This window comes from Amblyomma maculatum, chromosome 9 (genome assembly GCF_055883805.1).
Source record: "Amblyomma maculatum isolate TAMU_Amacu chromosome 9, ASM5588380v1, whole genome shotgun sequence".
Classification (NCBI taxonomy): Eukaryota; Metazoa; Arthropoda; class Arachnida; order Ixodida; family Ixodidae; genus Amblyomma; species Amblyomma maculatum.
This window is the reverse complement of record NC_139352.1, coordinates 11696317-11718581: the sequence shown is the minus strand read 5'-3', so window position 1 is coordinate 11718581 and position 22265 is coordinate 11696317. Positions and strand designations below refer to the sequence as shown.

At 45.3% G+C, this 22265-nt stretch overlaps 1 protein-coding gene across 1 annotated transcript in view; it reads right to left on the bottom strand.

The window, feature by feature from the left end:
• LOC146178315 (immunomodulatory peroxidase-like) overlaps positions 1-22265 on the bottom strand; it is a 31724-nt gene that overhangs the window by 9098 nt on the left and 361 nt on the right. Inside the window, exons 2-9 of the mRNA XM_084579670.1 lie at positions 18397-18589; positions 14711-14858; positions 9552-9787; positions 8603-8797; positions 8407-8541; positions 7337-7438; positions 2438-2548; positions 1879-2014 (exon numbers count right to left, since the gene is read on the bottom strand). Coding sequence (XP_084435796.1) covers positions 1879-2014; positions 2438-2548; positions 7337-7438; positions 8407-8541; positions 8603-8797; positions 9552-9787; positions 14711-14858; positions 18397-18583 — 1250 coding nt within the window. The 5' untranslated portion in view covers positions 18584-18589. The remainder of the gene's footprint in view (positions 1-1878; positions 2015-2437; positions 2549-7336; positions 7439-8406; positions 8542-8602; positions 8798-9551; positions 9788-14710; positions 14859-18396; positions 18590-22265) is intronic.

Genomic DNA, 22265 nt, shown 5'->3' with positions numbered 1-22265 from the left:
GTGTGTGTGTGTGTGTGTGTGTGTGTGTGTGTGTGTGTGTGTGTGTGTGTGTGTGTGTGTGTGTGTGTGTGTGTGTGTGTGTGTGTGTGTGTGTGTGTGTGTGTGTGTGTGTGTGTGTGTGTGTGTGTGTGTGTGTGTGTGTGTGTGTGTGTGTGTGTGTGTGTGTGTGTGTGTGTGTGTGTGTGTGTGTGTGTGTGTGTGTGTGTGTGTGTGTGTGTGTGTGTGTGTGTGTGTGTGTGTGTGTGTGTGTGTGTGTGTGTGTGTGTGTGTGTGTGTGTGTGTGTGTGTGTGTGTGTGTGTGTGTGTGTGTGTGTGTGTGTGTGTGTGTGTGTGTGTGTGTGTGTGTGTGTGTGTGTGTGTGTGTGTGTGCGCGTGCGTGCGTGCGTGCGTGCGTGCGCGAGGGGGGAAGTGGGGGGAGGGAGGGCTCCAGAAGCCGCACTGCAAAACCCAATACATGACAACAAAGCTGAGGTTGCCCAGCTTCTTCTTTCACAACACAAAATACATGTTTTTTATTTCTTAATTCAATAGCAAATGCACGATTTGTTTCATACGCCTACGTCCAGCGTATATTGTTCTCGAGTTTCTCCACCGTGATCCATTTAGCCAACTGAAACTGGAGAAGTGAATGGGCAGAAGTATCCGCGGAGACAAGAACAATGCTGCAAGGCTGTTTTTATTTTAATTTTTATCTAAAGTGATCCGGATATATTGAATTTCTTGGTTCTTGGCCTGCACTACATGGCATCAGCTCTCTTTCCTTTTCGGAATAACAGCTTGAGGGGCGAATTGGTGCTGCATAGTGCGTGTTCAGTTTCATACTACAGTTGGCAGTCTGCGCCTGTGTTGTGTTTCTATTCACGTGTTTGTGTACATTGCGCCGTAGTTCTTGGTTCCCTTTCCTTTTCATGGCTAATATGGTGACTCCGGCCACCTCGTATGGATGACATGTTTAATTCCTGTGCTAAACCACTCTTGTAGCATACTACACGAAAGTCCTTGTAATTCATGTAGTATCCCTAAGCGCTCCTTCCACTGAAGCAAAAATATGAAACACAATGCAAGAAATATGAACATGGTTCCTGACCTTTCTTTTTCACCATGACCGAGTTCAGTGCTTTCATTTTCACTCAGTTGTTATCAAAGCCTCAATTTAGTCTATAGGTATACGCCCATGCAGGAAGCTACTGTCCTCAAGCGGTCAGACTTCTATCGCCAGGACTAAAATTCGTATAGTTGCCTATGAGCACACAGCTTTGCCAAGCCTATAACAACCGTAGATTCACAACAGGCTAAGATACCCACGTTATATGTCCATCACTGTTCCGCAATGGTTCAATACTATTCAGAAGTTGTGACACTTTTCATGACTAGTTAAAGGTAAGAACAATTTTGCTAGCTGTCTAAAATCTCCGCGGATTTTTTCTGCCATTGTTGTTGATAGCCTCTGTCAAAATTGCTCTCTGTTATGTTTTATGTTTGGTGCGCGCAGGTAATAGCTACCAAGAAGGACAGTGCCGTAATAAATGCGATTTGTTACGGAGTCATTCAACATAATAAAGAAAATTTTATTATTGCTAGCCAGTGACCATATTATTAAGAAATTAGAGAAGAGGACACGCTTGACAATCTTTATGCGCAGCCATCTCGCCCACAAGTTAATACATAGACGATGACGGGTAAAATGGTAATTAGGGAAGGTAGGAGAGGGGGGGGGGGGGGGGATGCTGACACTAGTCGCCATGTTGTGTCACTCATTAGTATGCGAAGAAGGAGGATAAATTTGTATCATAATATATTTAGATGACATGCGTCTGTGAACAATTCCTTGCTTTTTTTTTTTTTTTCCTTTTTGAACCTGCGAAAATGCTAACCCACTTGGTGACCTGGAATAGGCGTTCGTCATTCCAAAATGGGTTGATTGCAGCCAGTCTGCGGGCGATGCGGTTGTGGTCCCTCAGAAAAAGCGTGTGCAGTGTCACTAGACCAGCGTTCTGGTTCACCCTCAGGTCTCCTGCGTGTGAAACGCCAGCATGTGATGGAGCGTGCCGCAGTTTTTTAATACTAATAGATGCTTGGTTAAATATAGTTTACCAGACTAAGGTGAGGAAAACATGCTGCAAAAGGGTTCACACAAATGAAACATTCCTGCTTACTTCTTGTCGTTACACTTCTTGTCATGCAGCTGTAGCACGAAAAGTGAGGAGGCTGTCTTTTAAACACTAGTTTTTATTGGGAGCGAAAAGTCACTATTTTGTTAACGAACGAGTTGCGAAAAGAAATAGGCAAGTATGTAGAAGGTATTAATGAGACATAATTAGTCTCTTAGCTACAATAAAGCACGTAACCGCTCATAGTAATAGCCAATTAGGTATGCATATGGTTCGAAATTTTCAACATGGGCAGAGCCACCTACAGTGCGACACCGTGCGCCTACCTGATCTGAAGCAGATTTTTCCCTCTCTGGGCATGCTGCAGGTGTCGTTATTGGGTTCCATGCTGGGCGGAGGGAGGACAGAGCCTCTTACGGTCTGGCTTCTCATCATCCCTGCACAAACGGCCACAAGCATGAACTGAAAGAGGGCGCACTATCGAGAAGCACTGGTGCGGACCAAAGTAAACGGAGCACGCATTTTCTATCTAACATTTTTCACGCTTTGCATAATCGTAACTGGCAGTCGTGGTATGCACGAAACTGTAGACGCCAGTGCCCTTTCACTTGAATAAATACTGCTTTCTTATCACCAGTGCAGAAGGCGCGATTTTAATTTGAACGGAAAAGCGTGCTCCCATTTACTTATGTCCGCACGTGTATTCTCTCTATAGCTGCTGCGGAAATTTCAATGACATTTCAGTCACACATGACGAAGGAAATAATGTTGCCATAACTGTCCTCTTGTGGAGGCTTCGTTTTGCCAAACGTTTCCTTCTTTATTTTTTCTTCATCTTGCCCACTTCGCTTTACGTTTTCCGGTCATCACTTCTTGTTTTGGTTCATGTCTGGTGAGTACAGAATACTGGAACATTTACTTGCACAAAAAAGTGGTTGGATAATGCTAAGAAAAAGGTTCTAAATATTCACTGTGACCACTCTTGTTTCTAACAATAGGTTTTTTGGTTGGGTTTTGAATACCGCACCAGAGCGTCGTTTAAACATGATACAGTTCGGTGCTCTGGAGAAATGTCCATTTCCTGTAGTAATTGCATGAAAGTATGAGCACATTCTCCTATTTTGTCTCCACTGAACTCCAGCCGTCAATTCAGGAGTGAAGTGGTTCACTCGATGCACCTCGACACGAAGTGAAGCAAGTGAATCCTCATTTTCGAATCCAAGAAAATGAATATTACTACATCATGGTTTCGCGCATGAATAGAGACCATACTTTTAGCCTAAACTTAGCCGTTTTTGATCTCTCGGAGTGACGTCCTGTCATTCTTCTTTTCGTTCGGTGACCTGTTAATTGTAGAAAATGTAGAATACATCCTACATCATACAGAGTGTCAAACCGGAACAGCAACCGAAGCGAAAACCGGAACCGAGCCCCAATTTTCACCTGGAACCGGTACCAAACCGAACCCGTATTTTTTCGCCATCTTGGAACTGAACCCGAACTCGAACAAATCGGAGGAACCCTTTCCAACCGGTTCACGGTACGGTTCTGACCCACTTTTGCTGGCAACTTACCTTCGTTATTTTTTTCTTTTATGGCTGCTTGTAAAATGCTCTCCTCACTTATTTCCAAAGCGCCACTGCACACCGCAAACATCACAACTATATTGAAAAATTGTCCCTTGCAAGACTATGACAGGAACAAAGGAAAATAAATTGCCACATGCATGCCACCCATCTCTGGTGTCCGGCTATCTTTTTTTTTTTTTTTTTTTTTTTTTTTTTTCCTGGGGACGGGTGGCCGCCGCACGGCGTGATGACGCCGCTTATGGAGAAAGTTACCCCCTTCGAGGGCTTTCCTAAGCAGTAAAATAATAACATAAAATTCGTAATTTGAGTTACATATTTAGATAAATAAATATATAAGCATGTACAACTCAAAAATGAAATAACGATTCTGTTAAAAGAATGGCACGCAAATTATTTTATTCTCCTATCGTTCGATGACGTCGCAAGGAGTCACATGACACGTGCATAGACCGTTTGTTATGCCATGCCAGCAGATGCAGTTTGGTTAACCGAGTCTTCAGAATGATAAGCCGACGCTGGTGGTGGGGAGTCCGCCTAGGGCAGCCATTTACCGGTCTGTTATTTAGTTGTATCTGAACTTAGCATAAAGAAGAATCCATAATTCAATTTTCCTTTTTTGTGTTCTCTTCATTTTGTTCCTAGCGATTACTGCTTGTTTTACTTCCCTTGTCAAGTTAAACTGGTGCCAGAAGGGAAGCTCTGATGTTCAAATGTGAATACCGGATGGAGCAAGGAACTGTGAGGATTTACTGGTAGGAGTATTAATTACCAAGCTCTGTTCGATGAGCTATCGCTTCTGCCCGTAAAACTACGGTTTAAGAAAAAAGAATACGTCTCATTGCTTTATGCATCATCCCTAATACTAATCCAAAAAATACTAATACCTAAGACAGTCTAGAAAGGTGGCACTGAAAGCTGCAAGTGCAATATTAAGAGGAAACGTAACTAATTAGTTACTGGACCTACGGGTTGTGCGGTGGCGATGAAGGTCGGGGCAAAAACCTTGAAAAGCAGAGAGATGGACGAGGTCAAGTGGACCGAAGGTGCCTACGACTAGGCCCTTGGAAAATAAAATCAAAAAAGGAAATGGCAGTAATTGTGCAACCAGTTAACTACTGCAGCGTGAGACCCTCGATAACACATTACGTTGACCAGCGAGGAAAGGTAGTGGGCCTGACTGAGGTGGCCAATCTCAGTTTGTGGTAACCATGGTTAACAAAGTAACTACAGTTAGGTCTCTCATGTAAATACTCGCAACTGCGGTTAGCATTAACCGCAATCAAGCTTAATTATGCTTAGACTGCACGTTTGATAAGGGTATAATGTGGCCACCGCATGGAAGTGGTTTCGTAGGATTGTCGGGGGCCATCAAGTACCGCTGCAGACAGCAGCAGAATCTCTCCTTAAGAGCTTACGAGCTAAAATGAGCTTGAAGCGTTTCTTATGAAAACTGAAGAAGACTGCCAGCAAGGAATAGGAGACACAGGCATTTCTCTTGAAATTGAAGGACAGAGCCTGTTCTAAGTATTTGAACAGGTGCCCAGAACAAGCAAGACTCGAGTGTTTTAAAATTTTGGGAGGAGGAGAAATTGCGGCCGCCCAGCACTGTATTCACTAGATACAGTACAGAGTCAATACATAGTATTTATTGGTTGCGCTTGTTGTGCCATCTACAGAAGTCAGCTTCGTGATAGCCTTTTTTGGGCTGAAGTATATCCTCTCCCGTCATCAAACCGATCGATTGACTTCAGCAATCCTCGCCAATGTTCTCTTCCTTCAGTCTTTCTATGCTGGCAAAAAAAAAAAAAAAGTTGGCGGCATTTACAGAGCACAAAAATCTTTGCGAGTGGCCATGATGTCATTTCATGCTTGTTGTAAATTATGCGAGTAAAGGTAGCAGTGTAACCTGAAAGTAGTGCTAGAAGGTATATAGCGCGCCTATACAGGCAACCATTACTCACAACAATATGCTGGTCGCATCGCGTCGCGGCCACAGGAGCACGACACTTAATTAATCCGGTTTTCTGGCAAAAAGAATAATGACTCCTACCCCAGTACATGGCGGAGCGTACGTTTATCAGCGCCTTTCGGGCCACAGCGCACGGGTGCCTTTGCGTTTCACCTCCATAGAAACACGAAATGCAAGGGCGTCCGCGGACTATGCGATATATAGTCACACATATAGCATGTAGTACATCGTTAGTCTTGGGGTGTGGGCTTGGCTTGACCTTCATCTGACTTCAAAGCCCTTTAGTGGGAGGCGGGAAAAGCATTGTTGGACATGTAATAGTGGCGGTTTCGCTCTAAACTAAAATTCATGTGAAACTTTGTGTACCTGAAAAATGCAGCGAGAACATTATTTTCTTTTAATTTTCGGTGCGTGACAGCTTTAGTTGGTTATGTTCCAATCAAAATATAGTCCATTGTCCCCCCCCCCCCCCCCCCCCCTCGTGCTCTAATCTTAGGTCACTCATCAGTATAAACATTTTACGGAGGTCTGTACAAGAAATTGGAGCCCGTCACATCTGACGACAAAAAAAACAATAGACAGAATACTGTATGATTTTTCAGCGTTTATGATATTCTAGAACCGGGAAAAAAGCTCAGCATTAAAAATGTGAAGTAAAAAATGCACCAGAAATTTTCCTTTTTCTGAACCCATTTAAACCCATTTTAATCGGTTCGGGTTGGGTCGAATCGGAACGGAATGTGTCTCCGGAGCCGAAACGGAACCCAAACCCGAACCCGTGAATCCGAACCCGAACTGAACTCGAAACAATTCGGGTTCGACACCCTCCGTCCTCTCCCGGTCTCTATCGAAACAGCTGCGGAAACGCCGGAGGGATGATACGTGTATGGTCCCGTGGGCAGCCCTCTCCTTTCCCCTTTCTCGCTTTCACGTGCTAGCAGTGGAAGACGGAGTGAAGGTATCGAAATCACCAAGCCAACGATGCGCTCCGGAGCGAACGGCAGCTGCCCAGGTGATTCGTCTTTCGTGGGCTTCCAACCACTTGCGAGTGACTCAGGATGGTCTTCGTACAACTAGAATATCCCAATAAATCATTTGCCTGCAGACTATTCCGAGCTTCATAATTCTCAGCGGCCACAGCTAATCTGGTCTAAGCTAGCTTACCGAAGTTTAGGTCTGAGAAAAGCGTCCCAGCCGTAATAGAAACCGCACAGTTTTCACCACGTGCATGAAAACCTGCTATCTGTGTCTCCTGCCAGTGCCCACATGCCAGGAGCGTGAGTGTTTGATCGCAACGCCGGCAGCGCTGACTACGAGTCTTTTTCTTTTCTTCTTCTTCTTTCTTTTCTGAACGGGAGGCATAATTCTCTGGCGTTATGATTAGAGAGCAGCCAGCACAAATTGCGCGTGACCCCTCTATCCCACCCCCTCAGTACCTCCTTCTCCCACACTGCACTTTACGATCTCCCCTTTTTCTGTTCCACTGCTGCAGTCGTCATTTTGCTGCTGTCATCAACCCAGCTGCCGCGGCCGGCGATAACTGGTTACGCTTACGACAATTAAGGGCCAACGAGGACGACGCGCTCGCAGGAATGGGCGCCAAAAGCTGCGGTTTTAAGAACCAGAATCAAGCAGCGGGGTTCACAAAAAGCTCACAAAATACTTACCACCCCTGAACATCCTTAGGCTATCCGTAATCTCTTTGCTGATGCCGTAGATGTGGGAAGCGTCGATAAAGGATGTCCTAGAATTCATTTGATCCCTGTGCCCTAGAGAACAAGCATTAATTCAACGCTGAATTTAGTCTACGATCTCCAAACGTCTCTATGCAGATTTACCCTACTTTCTTAATAGTAGAGGTATTTCATCCTACACATCAGCCTGACTATCTCCAATGCAGGGTAAAGGCCTGGGTGTTCCAGCTGCCTCCACTTAATTCCAGGACACTTCATCATCCAATACACCCAGCTGTTCCTGCAGGCCCTATATTATTCTGTAATTTGTCGCGTAAACTCAAAGGCGAGAAACGGCAGTGTGATGTTGAGAGAACTGTAGAATACGTTGTATTCAAATGCCTTCTCACTCAGTGGCAGATGGAAATATAATATGAAGTTGTCAAGTCCATATCCGATTCCGGTCAATATGTACACCTTTGCTCTTAACCTGTGATAAATGAGAAGGCCTTATCACATTGAAGGAAGTTCACTCGTAATTGTACTTTCCACAAGTGTTTTCGCTCTTTCTGCTAATCTTCGTCAACTCAGATGGCCGTATCGCTTGTTGCAAAGCTTTCAGGCTCTCAAGTTTGGCGGGAAACCACGTAAAGGGATTGTAGTCCCGGTCCAGGCTTAGAGGCTTGAAGGGGGTAATTATGCGCTCGCATTCAAGGTAATCTAGTCCCTCTACATGCTAAGCTGCTGTTCTGCTGGGCAGGAGATGAAACGGGCTGACATAGTAAATCCAAGAATTTGTGTTGTCTTCAATCTGCTTCCTCACGACGATGTCCTTCAGTAGTAGTTATATCCACGAGTAATGATCAACATAATTGTAAAGCTCTGGCTGTACGCTGTTCTAGCATACTAGAAATGAAAAGTGCCTTTTATTGAACATCTACTGAATAACAAAAGCGAATGTCAAAGTTTAGATTGGCAGCGCGACAGCAGGCTTACGTTTTCACTGATCTCTTCATTTGCCTCGAGAGAGGAAAAAATGTAACGTAACACCAATGGCAGCTCACCCATTTCACACTTGCAACAAGGCAAGGAGCGGTTGAGTTCAAGGAAACGAGTGTTGAACTGCGAGTAGAACGGGTCTCCTTGCGGCACTTCTATGTTGAACGGATCGCTGCCTTCTAGAAAGCCAGGACGCCGGCCTGAAAAGAGCGGACAGAGCGTCATGAACAGCGCAGCTAGCCACGGCTGCCCTATACGCACCAAGTGAGGTCTCCAGGCGCGGCATGGGGTTGGTAGGCACGAATGTGATGTCATGGTCAATGAACTGCCCAAATGCCATGGCCATATGAGTGAGTCTCCCGTCCGGCGCGCTCACTTGAGGGTGCAATCTGTAAGAGATTAGTCGCGCGCTTGGCAACGGCCGACCACTGCGAGCCACTCTCGGCTGACTGACACCTGCGTAGAGGGAGCAAAAATAACCAATGAGCCAACATTGCAGTCTGCAGCATACAGCACGTTCATGTGACGTTTCCCTCAGCCACGAAAGCAGCCTGAACTCTGCCTTAATGTACGTGCCGTATATTGAAAAAGGACAACTGATCCTGGTAATGACTTCTAACCCAAGACGTCAGTGGGCTTTCACTTCGCAATATAGGTAATTCTGCCCAGTTTGATGGTACCGTGATAACGAAGGTAGGCAACCTCTGTCGTGACGCATGAACTCGTCATGACTGGAGCTCGTGCTTTGAAGTACTTATGGAGACAGCCATGCTCGATGCAAAATGCCACAAAAAGACAGAGAGGGTGAGGTATTGTAACGTAGGAAGAAGGGAAGTTACATAGGGTGAAGGTAAAGGAGCATCCGCCACGGTCCAATAGAGAGAACTATTCACGTAATACGAGAAGGACTTCGGTATGATCTCTTTCGCGTTCCTTACGACACATTGCAACACATGAGCATAAGCTCGACCTGCACAAGGCTGACAATTTTCTCAGCTAGCCACGGCCCATAGAGCCTTCATGTCTCGTTTTTGTAACCCTTAGAGTCCTTCCTGAACCCACTGACAGTTCAAATAAGAATGAAGGCTGCTGTTTTGACAGCAAATGTTTCTCACGCCTTGAAATTTGCTCGGGAAGGATGAGACAAAAGATTTCAGTCTATCTATATAAAAGGCGTTGTTGCCGGGGTGCAAGCGAAGAGTTAGCGTACCGTCTTCGTAAGCAGCGGGCAAGAGTCTCTGCGTGCAAGAGTACGCCTGTCCCCATCGCGGATGGGCCAGATTATTGCAACTGCCGTCTGCCTCCCTGTACGGCTTGGCCGTATCGCAGTACGTCGGCTCTCGAGCGGGACAGAAGACTCCACAGGCGCTGTTTCCTGGCCGCCTCCTTAGCCTCCTGTTGACGTGGTCCAGGACTGCATTGCTTCCACCCTCCACTGTGCCAAAGCTAGAATCCGAAGATTAACAAATGTCTAATTAAGCCGCATTTACCTGATCCATGCTGTGCAAAATTATTGTAGGATTGACTTTCTCCGAAAATTTGCGATCAGGACGCTGCAATGAAGAACACGATTTTTGCGGGTTTTGTGCAATACTGTCAAATAAAACAAAGAACTGTGAACCGACAAGATCAGTAATATTCCTTCCAAACTTAATACGAGAACATCGAAGAATATTTGGAAAACATGTAACCTCAAGAATCGGCCACTGCGGTCCCCATTAAAAAGCATGCCCCCAGTTCAATACGATATTCATTTAAATTTTATAAGACAGATTCTTCTACACCGCTGGCAAATAATTTTTGCGTCCTACAAGCCTAGTCATCGGCACGTGGGTACACGAAATGCAAGACCTTCAAAGTTTCCTAATGGGACTTTCAGGAGCGCTCAAGTGTGGCAATAGCGTTCGCTTTATTTGAAAGAAAACAATCTTTTGGCAAAGTTGTCTAAGCACATCCTATGATGCGAAGCATGTGTCTAGCTCGGACATTAGATCAGCTCGTCGTGTCTGGTTATGAGGCAAACTTAATAAGGCAAGTGGACGACAGTTTCAATATAACGCATGACATTTGTCTTAATAATAATTGGTTCACAGGAAGGTAAAGACGCAGTATCTGTAACACTTGCTTTGTGGACATCTGAACCGCGCCGTAAGGGAAGGGAGGAAGGTGGGAGTGAAAGTGGAAAGAGAGAAAGAGGAGCCGTAGTGGAGGGCTACGGAGTTATTTCGACCACCTGGGGATTTTTAACGTGCGCTGACATCGCACAGCACACGGACGCCACTTCGTTGACTCGTCTTAACAGGAGAGGTGGCACGATCGTGTTTTCTTAGTTTAAAAATTTGAATATCCATGCAGCGTTTTGTTTTTAGGTTTGTTCAGATTACTTCGTTTGGTTCATAGGTCATTTTAACGAAAGCAAGCTGGAGAGGAGGGAAATACTCTAACCGCATTCATTGCCTCGGCCCACTGTTGCCAGTCACGAGTCGACTGTGCGTTCGCACGCTATATGCAGGGCAAAGCGACTTTGCTCCTTAGTATTTTGCCGTTTAAGATACTTACATCCCTTCATTAATACAATTCTTGGTGGTAACGTCATCGGAACAGCAAAGCGTGATTGTGGACTGCACAAATCATCAAAGAAATCGGAAACTCATTGCCGAAATCGTATGCGTTAAGCATGCAACGCCAGTCGGAGTGTGGCTGTGATGCTTCTGATTCACCGTTTTCCAGTAGATCCTGATCAATATCATTTATGAATGTTTTGTGTAAACGACGGACTCCTGAACGTGATACTCATTTCACTTCCTCCACTGTGGCAAACACTGCAAGACGCGCAGGCCGCGCCTCCCGTGAACCCCGCACCAACGATGCGGTGGATCGATTTCGCCAGCGTCAGAAGGGTGTACTGAAATTTGTTATCTCTTTAAATAGTAAGCCGACTGCCAAAAAAAAAAAAAACGGCTGTGGTTTAGCTTCGGTTAAACCTGGTGTGAAGCGACAGCTCTGGCCGAGGCGCGAAGCGCGCCTCTATACTCGAATTGACGTCAGTGATTATGTATCGCCACGCAGCTGCTCACGCGTTAAGCAACTTTCCATGTCAGTTGACCTTTCAGCTTGACCTTGACTCTGACCTGGGCTTTGATCATTTGTGGGAACATATCGACCCAAAGTGGTTCCGGCTTAAGTTCCAACTTCATCTCGACGGTCATTGAAAGCACGCGGTAACCTTGGCTTCACCTCGCGTAGTTCATGAAGTTATCGCTTCCACAGCGTCCTTGAGGTTCGCTGACCCGTACCGTGTGGCTGGTAGAAGTGATAACTGCAACACAAGAAAGTTTGCTCACAGGCAGCTCATCATGTGCTTGCCCTCTGGCTGTTACTAAGCTGTCGCCGAAATTAAGCGCATTTTTCTTTATTTTACGAGTCAATGAGATTGATAGTGAGGCAGTTTCATGAGAGATCATTTACTCTAGCGCTGAGCAATTCCAAAGCGTCATGCGATGTGACTTCGATTGGTTGGTTGGCTCATAGGAAGGGAAAGGCGCAGTATCTGTCACACTTGCTCTGTGGACACCTGAACCGCGCCGTAAGGGAAGGGATGAAGGTGGGAGTTAAAGTGGATAGAGAGAAAGGGGAGCCGTAGTGGAGGGCTACGGAGTAATTTCGACCACCTTGGGATCTTTAACGTGCGCTGACATCGCACAGCACACGGACGCCACTTCGTTTCGCCTCCATCGAAAATGTGACTTCGATTCAAAGCAATATAGGCCTTGCAACGAGTTGGGTAGCGCGCACAGCGACAGGGGCCGTCGTACGCCACGCCAGAGGAAGGCGCCACTTTTTTAACCTCGCGGCATCCGCTGCTGTATAAGGATTGCTGTTGCTGTTGCTGTTGTGGCTGTAGGAAGACGGAAAAGAAAATGCACGGGCGTGCTACTGGCTCTGTAGCTGAGCCACCTCCGCTGCTTGATTTAAAAAAAATGATTTATTTATAGGAAGGGAAAGGCGCGGTAACTGTCTCACTTGTTTTCTGTGGACACCGCAACCGCGCCGTAAGGGAAGGGAGGAAGATGGGAGTAAAAGTGGAAAGACAGAAAGAGGAGCCGTAGTGGAGGGCTACGGAGTAATTTCGACCACCAGGGGATCTTTAACGTGCGCTGACATCGCACAGCACACGGACGCCTCTTCGTTTCGCCTCCATCGAAACGTAGCCGCCGAGGTCGGGTTCGAACCCGGGTACTCCGGCACAGTCTACGTGCGGACAAAAGAGAGAAAGTAGAGAAGAAAGAAAAGGAAAGACGCTTGATTTGACAACCCGTGAGAGTGCACGGCGAAACGTCAGGGACGAGTGGCGCGCCACGTGTCGGGGCAGCGCCGCACATTGCGAGGAGGGGTTCTTCTGTGTTCATTTATGAAGTGCATGCCGGGACTTATCGCTCACTGCCAACGACGCCGACGACACCGGCTTTCCTGCGACACGAGCTCCTTAACGCTACCGCGTTAAAAGAGGGAGAGAAAGACGCGCGCCGCAACAACAGCCGTCGTCCACCACCACCTAAGCGGTGGCGGGTGCAATGACGGCCTATAACAGATAAAAATTCGGTGGCAGGCTAGGCATCGCCGCAAGCGGCGGTGATCTACCTGTCCCAGTCCCATCAGGGGAGTGTATAAGGATTGTGAATTTGTCATCTACTTTCATGGCGCAGCTGAGGCCGCCCGTTGCTCGACGTTCCGCTCAGCAACACGCCGCCCGAACGATGCTGCTACGATGGGGCGGGGCTGCGCTGTTGCTTCGCCGTCGGACTTATACTCGAAGGCTGCATAAAAACGTCGTCGGGTGATACTGCAGACACTCCTTGTTTTATGCACTGTTCTTGAAAATAATTTAAAGCTAAAAGTAGGTTGTTGAAGTGGACCTGCCCGATCCTGCACTTTTCATATTCGGACGCCGGCGCGCCACGGACGCCAACATTCGCCAAGCTCGGTTCGCGATAGTAGTGGTTAGCGGCGTATTCGCCATGAACGTTGCCTTGTATAACAAGCCTCAAATATTTTAATTCGATATGAAGGCTGCGCATTTTGGAATACAAATAAAGATTGCGAAGAGAAAATACAAAACTTGAAATGGGTCGCTGTAAATCAGTGCGGCGATGAATGAAAATCATCTCTCGTAGTAAATCGGTATTCCGTGTTAGGTATAGTTGCCGTAAGATTCATTCGCTATGCGCTTGTGTCTAGTTACCATCACAAGTATAAAATATAACCTAAAACAGAGACATGCTCATATTTAACTGACGCTCTAACTAATTAGAGTTCGGCCTGGGGAAGCGGAGCGCAGTGCTATAGAGTCGCACTGGCCGCTAATGCTGATTTCAACAGCTTCCGCCGTGCAAACCGGGTGGTATGGTTCGCTGGTGTGCTTAAACAAAACACAAAATAGCATCACTATTCCGGACAGCTTCCACAAGCACCGTGCAGTAGCCGTTGTACGCTGCCGCTACAAAGGCACCAAGAGCGCACGCACAGCCCAAGATGGCGTCGAGTAGAGCCGGTGCGAACTTTTCCGTTTGGCTCATACGGGGCGCCACCATCTAATAGAGATGGCGAAGATTGGTGGCAGCCTTCTAGAAAACTGTAGCCCAGGCATCGAAACTAAAATGGTCTCAGGGCTTAATATCTTAAAGCAACTCGGGCTATGTGGGCCGCCATAGTGATGCGCATCGCGTAATATTGACCGCCCGGGGCTCTTTAACGTTCATTGGCGTTGCACAGCCGCCTAGCGTTTCGCCTTCATCGAAAAGGGGCTGCTGCAGCGGGAACTGAACCCGCCTTAGGAATGAACATTTTCCTAAGGCGGGTTCCATAACATTGGAGGCCCTGTTCTGGCGCCGGTGGCCGCACGTCAGCGTTGACGCTGTTTTATCGGTGTGCCGATGACTTACTATATAGCCATCTTTTCTTTTTTTTTGCTGTGTTTGATCGCGGGCACATCAGTGTGTCCTAGCGTTCGCAGAAAAAGTGTCGTAGTCATTTTGTTAAAATTTCTCCCTTGGTATACTCAGTCGAGTGCGCTGTGTAAGAAGAGCACGCTTACCCCAAAACGTCACTGCTAAATCTTGTTCTTTTTTTCTTACCTCCTCAGCCGCAAATAGGATTTGCAAATTTTATCTCACTATATTGGCTCGGATACTCATTACCGTGATTAATACACATCCCGCAAAATCAACACATACATATACTTCTAGAGCTAAGAAGTAAAGCGCCCTGTCAATGTCCACTTGGGAGTCAATGGCAAAGGCTGCCCAGACGTGAAGGTTAGAGCCTTGACGGATATTCGGATGAAATATTTACCACCATAACGCGGCTCACCTCTCAAAAAATCGGCGTGTAGTATCCTCGTAGATTGCCGCCACCTCTGCACCTTGCCTTTCTTCTATTAGTGATCGCTTGCTCGGCCTGAGACGTCTGGCGAACGGACATCTCACTGACGGGTGGGACGCGTGAAGTTGCCGCATCTCTGAAAGCAGAATTAGGCTGCTTGTTGCAGTGATTGCTAATATCGGTTCTTAGCAAGCGGATACTTTTAGTTATCAGAAAACACCAGAAATATTCGCCTCTCTGCAAGCGCAGCACGAAAAGTGACAAATGAATGTGTCCTGTTACGCAAAGCAAGTGACATGTTGTCATTTGCTTGTAGCAAGCTCACAGACCTTGACCTGCACTTTAAAAATCAACAACTGGATACGAACAACAATCCTGTGGCAAAAAAGGTTTGTTATCAATATTCCCCATTCGCTTACAACGGGTACTTCTCGCACAAGAGCATGTAGCAAAAAAAAATTTTTCCAACTTCCAGTGAATCGCATCATAAACACTTCATTGAAAACATATTCTCGCTTCAGTTCAGTCCAGTAAATCAGTTCAGTTCAGTCGCTCAGTCGTGTCCGACTCTTCGTGACCCTATGGACCATGTCATGCCACGCTTTCCGGTCTCTCACTATCTTCCTAACATCACATAACTTCACCTGCAGTGCCTCGAGGATGCCATCTAACCATCGCGTTCGCTGCCTACCCCTTCTCCGGCGACCCTCAACCTTTCCCAACATCAAATCTTTCTCCAGCGACTCCTCTCTTCTCACTTACTAGGTCCTAAATTAATGCTCAAGCTTTCGAATAGGAAAAAGAAATCAATTGTTCAGTCTACGTTAGTTTTGTTCCTCCCAGTTAACTAAAACCAGCTGAAACTCTTTTGACAGGTTTGGAGCTGCTATTATATAGTTAAAAGTATTCACACGCCACCGGTTCATTGTACCTCGCTTGCCACCACGTCAATGTAATCGATCATGAACAGGTGTTCCCACGGACAGTTCATTGTGAGCAACGAATTGTTGAGTGTTCCAAGAAACGGTCGGTAACACAGAAATATTAGCAGGTAAATACTCCACGATCTCTTGTTTTGCTTCTTAAAATAATTTAGATCCGATGACCATATAGAAATGCGCGTTTGATATTTACCAGGTCACATAACAAAAACCTAGAAGCAGTTAGGTGCAGCAGGGGTGATAGATTTTCAGGTTTATTTATCGAATATTCACATTTTCCACCACAGGTTTCAGCTGGTGCAGATTAAGTTAAATAGTTGCTTAATAGAGGACACCTTGAAGCTTTTTTCTCCACTATTTGGACCGATTTTGTTGACAATAAATTTATTAATTATCAACTAACGAAGTATATACCTTAAAATGAAACAAAAAATTGTAGAGGGCACTTTGGACCACTAAAGTGGATGAGGCGAAACCATTATAGCGCGGTGGAGGCAAAAATATATTTAAGGGCTGCCGAAAAAAAAATGGTGTGATTAAAGCCTTTCGTTCTGAAAGAGTTATCCTATCTGCAACGCAGACCACCAAAAAGTCCTTAAGCACCAAGGCCTCTCTTAGGACAAGTGAATCATTCATTGTGGTCTTGCCAGCCCTATCGATATTAATGGGAGGTCGAAAGCTCTGTGTTTAAATATTACCAACTAAGGACGTCAAGAATGAGCAGATGAACAACGATCCATTCGTACAGCCTCGGATGGCCTTACCGAAATGTTCTACTTAGGTTAATTTCATCACACTTTGTGATTCCCTTCCCTCCACCCTCAAGCTTCACTTCGGAGGAAGGAGAGCAATTTCAATTACACTCAAGTGCCCCATGCAGTTTGGTCCCGTTCTCGCTCAGTGGTTGCGCGGTGAGACCTCGTGACCGTGTGAATTATGTACCGGAAAGTAATGATGCGCCTTTCGTTTCACAAGCTTAAGGTTAGTGACGTGGTGGAAAAGAAAAGCGCAATGTGGTTTCGATTTACCTGAACGTGACCATAATCAAAAGGGTTACGTAAGATGCAGAAACATAAGTGTGGGCACCACAGCCCGCTATACCCGAAAAAAAAAAGCGACAATCAGTAATGCTGTTGGCGGTGTGAGAGAAGCAAAACAACGCAGAGTTGTCTGGCGTTTTGGCCTAGCCCACTCATTATTGCCTAGCGATTTCTGACGCGCGGCGAAGTGTTATAGCCAACGTATTCGTGGCGCAATAAATCAAGTCAAAATGAAGAGTAAAGACGGTATCGGTCTACAGTGCCTATAGTTTATACGCTGTTAGCAACTGCTACAGCATGGATGAAACACTGCTACGTCAGGTATAGGTTTTACCTTGCCTTTCACCGCAATATTGCTCCAAAACTCATTTTACAAGCCTCGCGTAAGAAAGATACTTTCTTTTCGAAAGCTGGCATGTTTCGTTAATGTTTCGTTTTTTTGTTTTTTGTTTTTTGTTTTTTTTTTTCATATGCATCATGGAGCACTCGTTTTGCTTGTTGAAACATCCCTAAACTCACACCATCGGCAGGCAAGATGCTAGCGATGTTTTCGATCTACGCGGCGGCATGGATTGCAGCGGCCATCATAGGCGCTGCCAAGGTCGCTTACAACTATAACCAAGTAGTAGCTGCTACGAAAGAGTCGCATGCTCAATTCGATTTCAACGCAATAAACTCTAACTGTATATTACTCTCAGTGAAAAGTAAAACTGGCCTGTCGAATTTTAGAGCTGTAAATAAAGTATTTCGGGACGCAATCTTGTGCTAAATGGTTGCATCGAGAGCCAGGTTTTGTCCACATTCGCCACGGTTTGAAACTGACCTATAGATGTACATGGATACACGCAGCATGCTGTCTTGTTTGCGTAGAAACATTTGAGCTCAATACTGTTAGCAAATAGTCAAGGCAAAAAATTATCACCTCATGGATCTGTTTCAATGCACCTGTGCGTGTAGAATAATAATGTTTTTATTTTTATTTTCATTCGCTTTATGCGGTGAGGAAAACGCAGGCGAAGTAAAGGAAATGTGTTTTCGTACCCTCTAATGCAGAAAATCGGGGACAACGGAATGGAAAGGAGGCCAAGCGCTTCTTTTCTATTGTACTTTTATTCTTAGCTATGGTGTGTAAGCAAACCAATGCCTCAACCATTCCTTTGTTCTCATATATTTTTTCTCCCTTATGCACGCCTGACAGTTATCGTGTCGGTATTGTTAGACCTATTTACCACTTTTATTTTATTTTATTTTTATTTTTTCTTTATTTTATGCGTGTGCGAGGCGACGGCAGTGTAGCAGAAAATACTGTTTATCTTTGGAGCCAGTCTTAATACTATTGCGTTATATAAATGTTATAACTGAAACCGTCAATGTACAAAATGTTAGTTTAACTGCAACTGCTCTTCCGTGCAATTTTCAAGGAGTATAGTTACATACATACATCATATACTGCAAAAGCGGACTCAGATTTAGGGCCGGGTCTGGAGAAGGACTATTTTAATCATTTTTTTCTTCCCAGCCGTGTAAACTGTGACCATTTAAAAGCACTCCTCTCAAAGCCATGTCAATTTAATGGTTTTTACAAAGCGGAGAAGGCTGATTCTACAAGGGCCTGCACCTATACTGACAGTTTGTATGTGTGGGTTGATATCAAGTCCCCATATCGCTTGGGATTAGTTTGCTTGGCACGCACCCGAGTCTTGCCTTTCGGCTGGAAGTTTCTTGCCGAGAGCCGCCATTCTCTCTTCAAGCATACGAATGGCATCCGTGGCGAGGCGGTCTAGCGTCTCGCTTGACAGTCTGCCGCCAGGCGACACTTCGGGGATGAACATCCAGCACAGTGTGACGACGAATAGTAGCATCATGGGCGATCTCAGCATCTGCTTCTTGTCGTAGATGAAGCGAGATTTAGGTGAAGCGCTTGGAATCAGTATATAAAATCAGGTTTAAATTTCAGCTAAACTGTCATGCTATGCTTGAGCTTAATCGCCAAGTTGCCATGGTAATAAAACTCGTTTTGTAGAGCTTCCATGGGTTACCCTTATTGCGCTACCCATGTTATGCTCAAGCGATATGATGACATTGCCTTGCTAAGCAACTCGGGAGATGAACTACAAATAATGATTGATGACCTAGACAGGAAAAGTAGAAAGGCAGGCTTGAAAATCAATATGCAGAAGACAGGTAATGTTCAACAGCCTCGGGAAGGAACAGCAGTGTACATTAGGTAGCGAAGTACTAGAAGTAGTAGGCGAATATGTCTACTTAGGACAGGTAGTAACCGCAGATCCGGACCATGAAAAGGAAATAACAAGAAGAATAATATTGGGATGGAGCGCATTTGGCAAGCACTCGCAGATTATGTCTAGCAGCTTACCGGTATTAGTCAAGAGGAGTGTATACAACAGTTGCATCTATGGGGCTGAAATGTGGTGGCTAACGAAGAGGGCTCTACAACGCACAGAGCTATGGGACGAAAAATGGTAGGGGTACGTTAAGAGGTAGGAAGCGTGCAGAGTAGATCAGAGAAATAACCCAAGTACTGACATTCTAGTGGAAATCAAGAAGAAATGGTCATGGGCTGGAGATGTAGTGTGAAGAGAGGATAACCGATGGTCGCTGAGGGTAACAAACTGGATTCCAAGGGAAGGAAAGCGTAGCAGGGGGCGGCAGGAAGTTAGGTGGGCGGATGAGGTTAAGAAGTTCGCAGGGGTCAAGTGGATGCAGCTAGCACAGAACCGGGTTAAGTGGAGAAATATGGGAGAGGCCTTCGCCCTGCAGTGGGTATAGTCAGGCTGATGATGATGATGATGATGATGATGATGATCTTATTCAAAGCGAAATGTTTAAATTTTTGCACTTTGTAAACTTTATTCACACATATCTACTTATCACAATTTTAGCCATTTTTACCGTCGTTTTCGATCGGAAGTTCTGGTAGAGGCGTCCAGTAGGTGTTTCAGACTCGGTTCATTGCAAAAAAAGGCAGTCAGTAGAAATGCTGATCTAGAAAACTAGATCCGTTCTATAGACTTTCTGAATACTCTACATATCTTGGTAATATCTAGTTGCCAAGGTCGAACTACCGAAAGGCGATGGCCCAGGCTAGTTTATCAGTATTTTAATGATGTGTAAAATGTGCAAATTATAAGGGTGTCATCTGCGCATCCATCCTGTATATGCAAAAACAGAAAGCATAAAACCTGTAATAAGAATGAAAGATTAGTTTTAAAATGTTAATTACTGGTATCGCTGTATGGCGCGCGTTTTTTATTATAAAATCCTCACATTCTTGCTATTTTGTAAAACACCATTCTCAAGAGTATGTACACGAGTGTAATTTGACTACTCCGTCAAGGGTGCGGCTTTAGTGCTAGAGGGCATTCAAAAACCATTAAGAAATAAAGCGGCGTAATGTAGTGCGAACAAGTGCACCTTCATTAAATTTGTTATACGTACAAGGACCGCGGCATTGAGAATATCCTTCCTATTGTATTCGGTGCTGTATCAGACTCTCCCATTTTATGACTGATTAATCATATTGTTTATAACAGCATCTAAAAATCTTAGCCCCTAATGACTCTTATCAACAACTAATTTATAACAGCATCTAAAAATCTTAGCCCCTAATGACTCTTATCAACAACTAAACTCTCCTAAGAGAAGGTGATAAATTAAGGATTCTATACACCAAGCAACATGGAGTTTAAATATTTAAGAGCCAACGTGCTCAAGAATTACTTCAAACGTTCGTGCTTTTAATGTCGGAACTAAAGCAGGATGCCAGAACAAGGACTCAGAGTCGGAAGGCGGTAAGGTTTTGCCTTCTTACCGATACATTTGTGTCGTGCATATGATTTTATTCTTTATAGCTATTATCTTGCTGTGAATTGTAAGTTTTCATCCAGATCATGCCAGTTTTCATTCAGATCATGGTGTCTGACACCATCGTTACGTTGTAAACTGGCCGAAGATATGTCATCAATCAGCAAACGTGTAAACTTCAAAAGGAGGCCTATAATAAATGGCAATAGAAACAGAATGTACATATTCAAATTGATGAAAAGTACAGATGCATAACAAAACAACGCGGCTAGAAGACGTATCTTAGAATGATACACTGCAATAATGGAGGGATTACACGTTAGCTTTAGTCCAAGCTCAGCCATAAGGCTTCTTACAGCACTTCCATCTGTGAGCCTTCCCAATTGTTCAGTTGGTACAGTGAATGCTCCAGATAGCGAGGATCCCAGGTTTGAAAGCCGTACTAGGGTGAATTGTGCTTTACTACTAAGCTCTCCTTTTTAGCTGCATGGCTGGCTACGTTTTGGGTGAAATCCAAGGAGCAATCACTCGTATTACAAACCTACTGCATATAGGAGGGGGGAGGGGGGGGGGGGGGACATCAATTATGACGAGATACATGAGCAAATGCCGATGACAGTTAATTAGGAAATTGATCCCGGCGCATCGTATCTAAACTAACTGCGTCAGGTCGTCACCCTTATGAGCGGATGTATTAAAAAGTACCGAAAACATTTCTATGTCCTTCGTGTACGACCTTTGCGAAACGCGATTAGGCAATGAGCTTTACTTCTCAGCTGTATAATGTAGCTTTTCTGCTTGCGTAATGAGCAAAAGTCTCGAGAAATGAAACATGAATGTTTCGCGTACCTTACACAGTTTTAAAGCTAGAACGAAGGCATAATTGCTGTATTGCATGGCGAAATACAAGTGATTACCGAGCCCGCCGGTGTTGCTGAGTGGTTAGGCTTCACATTAGGCTTCGTTTGGCTCAGCAGGTTTGATGTCCTAAAGCGACGCAGACAATGAGGGGCGCTGTAGGGGAAAGATGTGTCGATATTGCAACCACTTGGGGTTTTTCAACGCGTACTGAAGCAATGCAGCACACGGCCTTGATTTTGGAGCGAAATCTTTGCATGGCCAAAGCTTCAAATGCCGTGCGATTTCTGAAGCCGCTAACATTTGAAGAAATAAATTAATACTGTCACGTTTGTATTACAGGGCCCGCGCTGGTACGCACAGATTAGTTTCACTAGGGCGCTGCACGAGGGCACTGTGCAATCGCCGTCCCCTCACCCTGCGTGTTAACCTCTCTCGTGCTGTGCTTTGCAATGGATACAGAACCCATCGCTATCGCATTCCTCCTATAAGCCGAATTGTTTCTTAACTGTTCGCCTACATCAAAAGTCGCTGCGGTGTCTGGCATCGAACCCACGCCCTTAGGTTCATCACTCGAGTGGCCCAACCCCTGAGCCACCGCGCCGGAACCAACATCAGGGCTACTTTTTTACGCCATATATTTTATAACGACCAAGATGTTCACGAAAAACAATAAACGGGATTGTAAGATAGCAAAGAACAAAAGCTTGTGTTCCTTGATTCACCACTTGATTCCTTTCGGTTTGGTTTACGAGGTTTACCGCTCCAAAGCCATGAGGCTATGATGGGAGCCGTAATGGAGGGTCTCATAATTTTCGACCACGGGCCCGTGTTCTTTAACACGCACTGACATCGTACAGTACACGGGCACATTGCTTT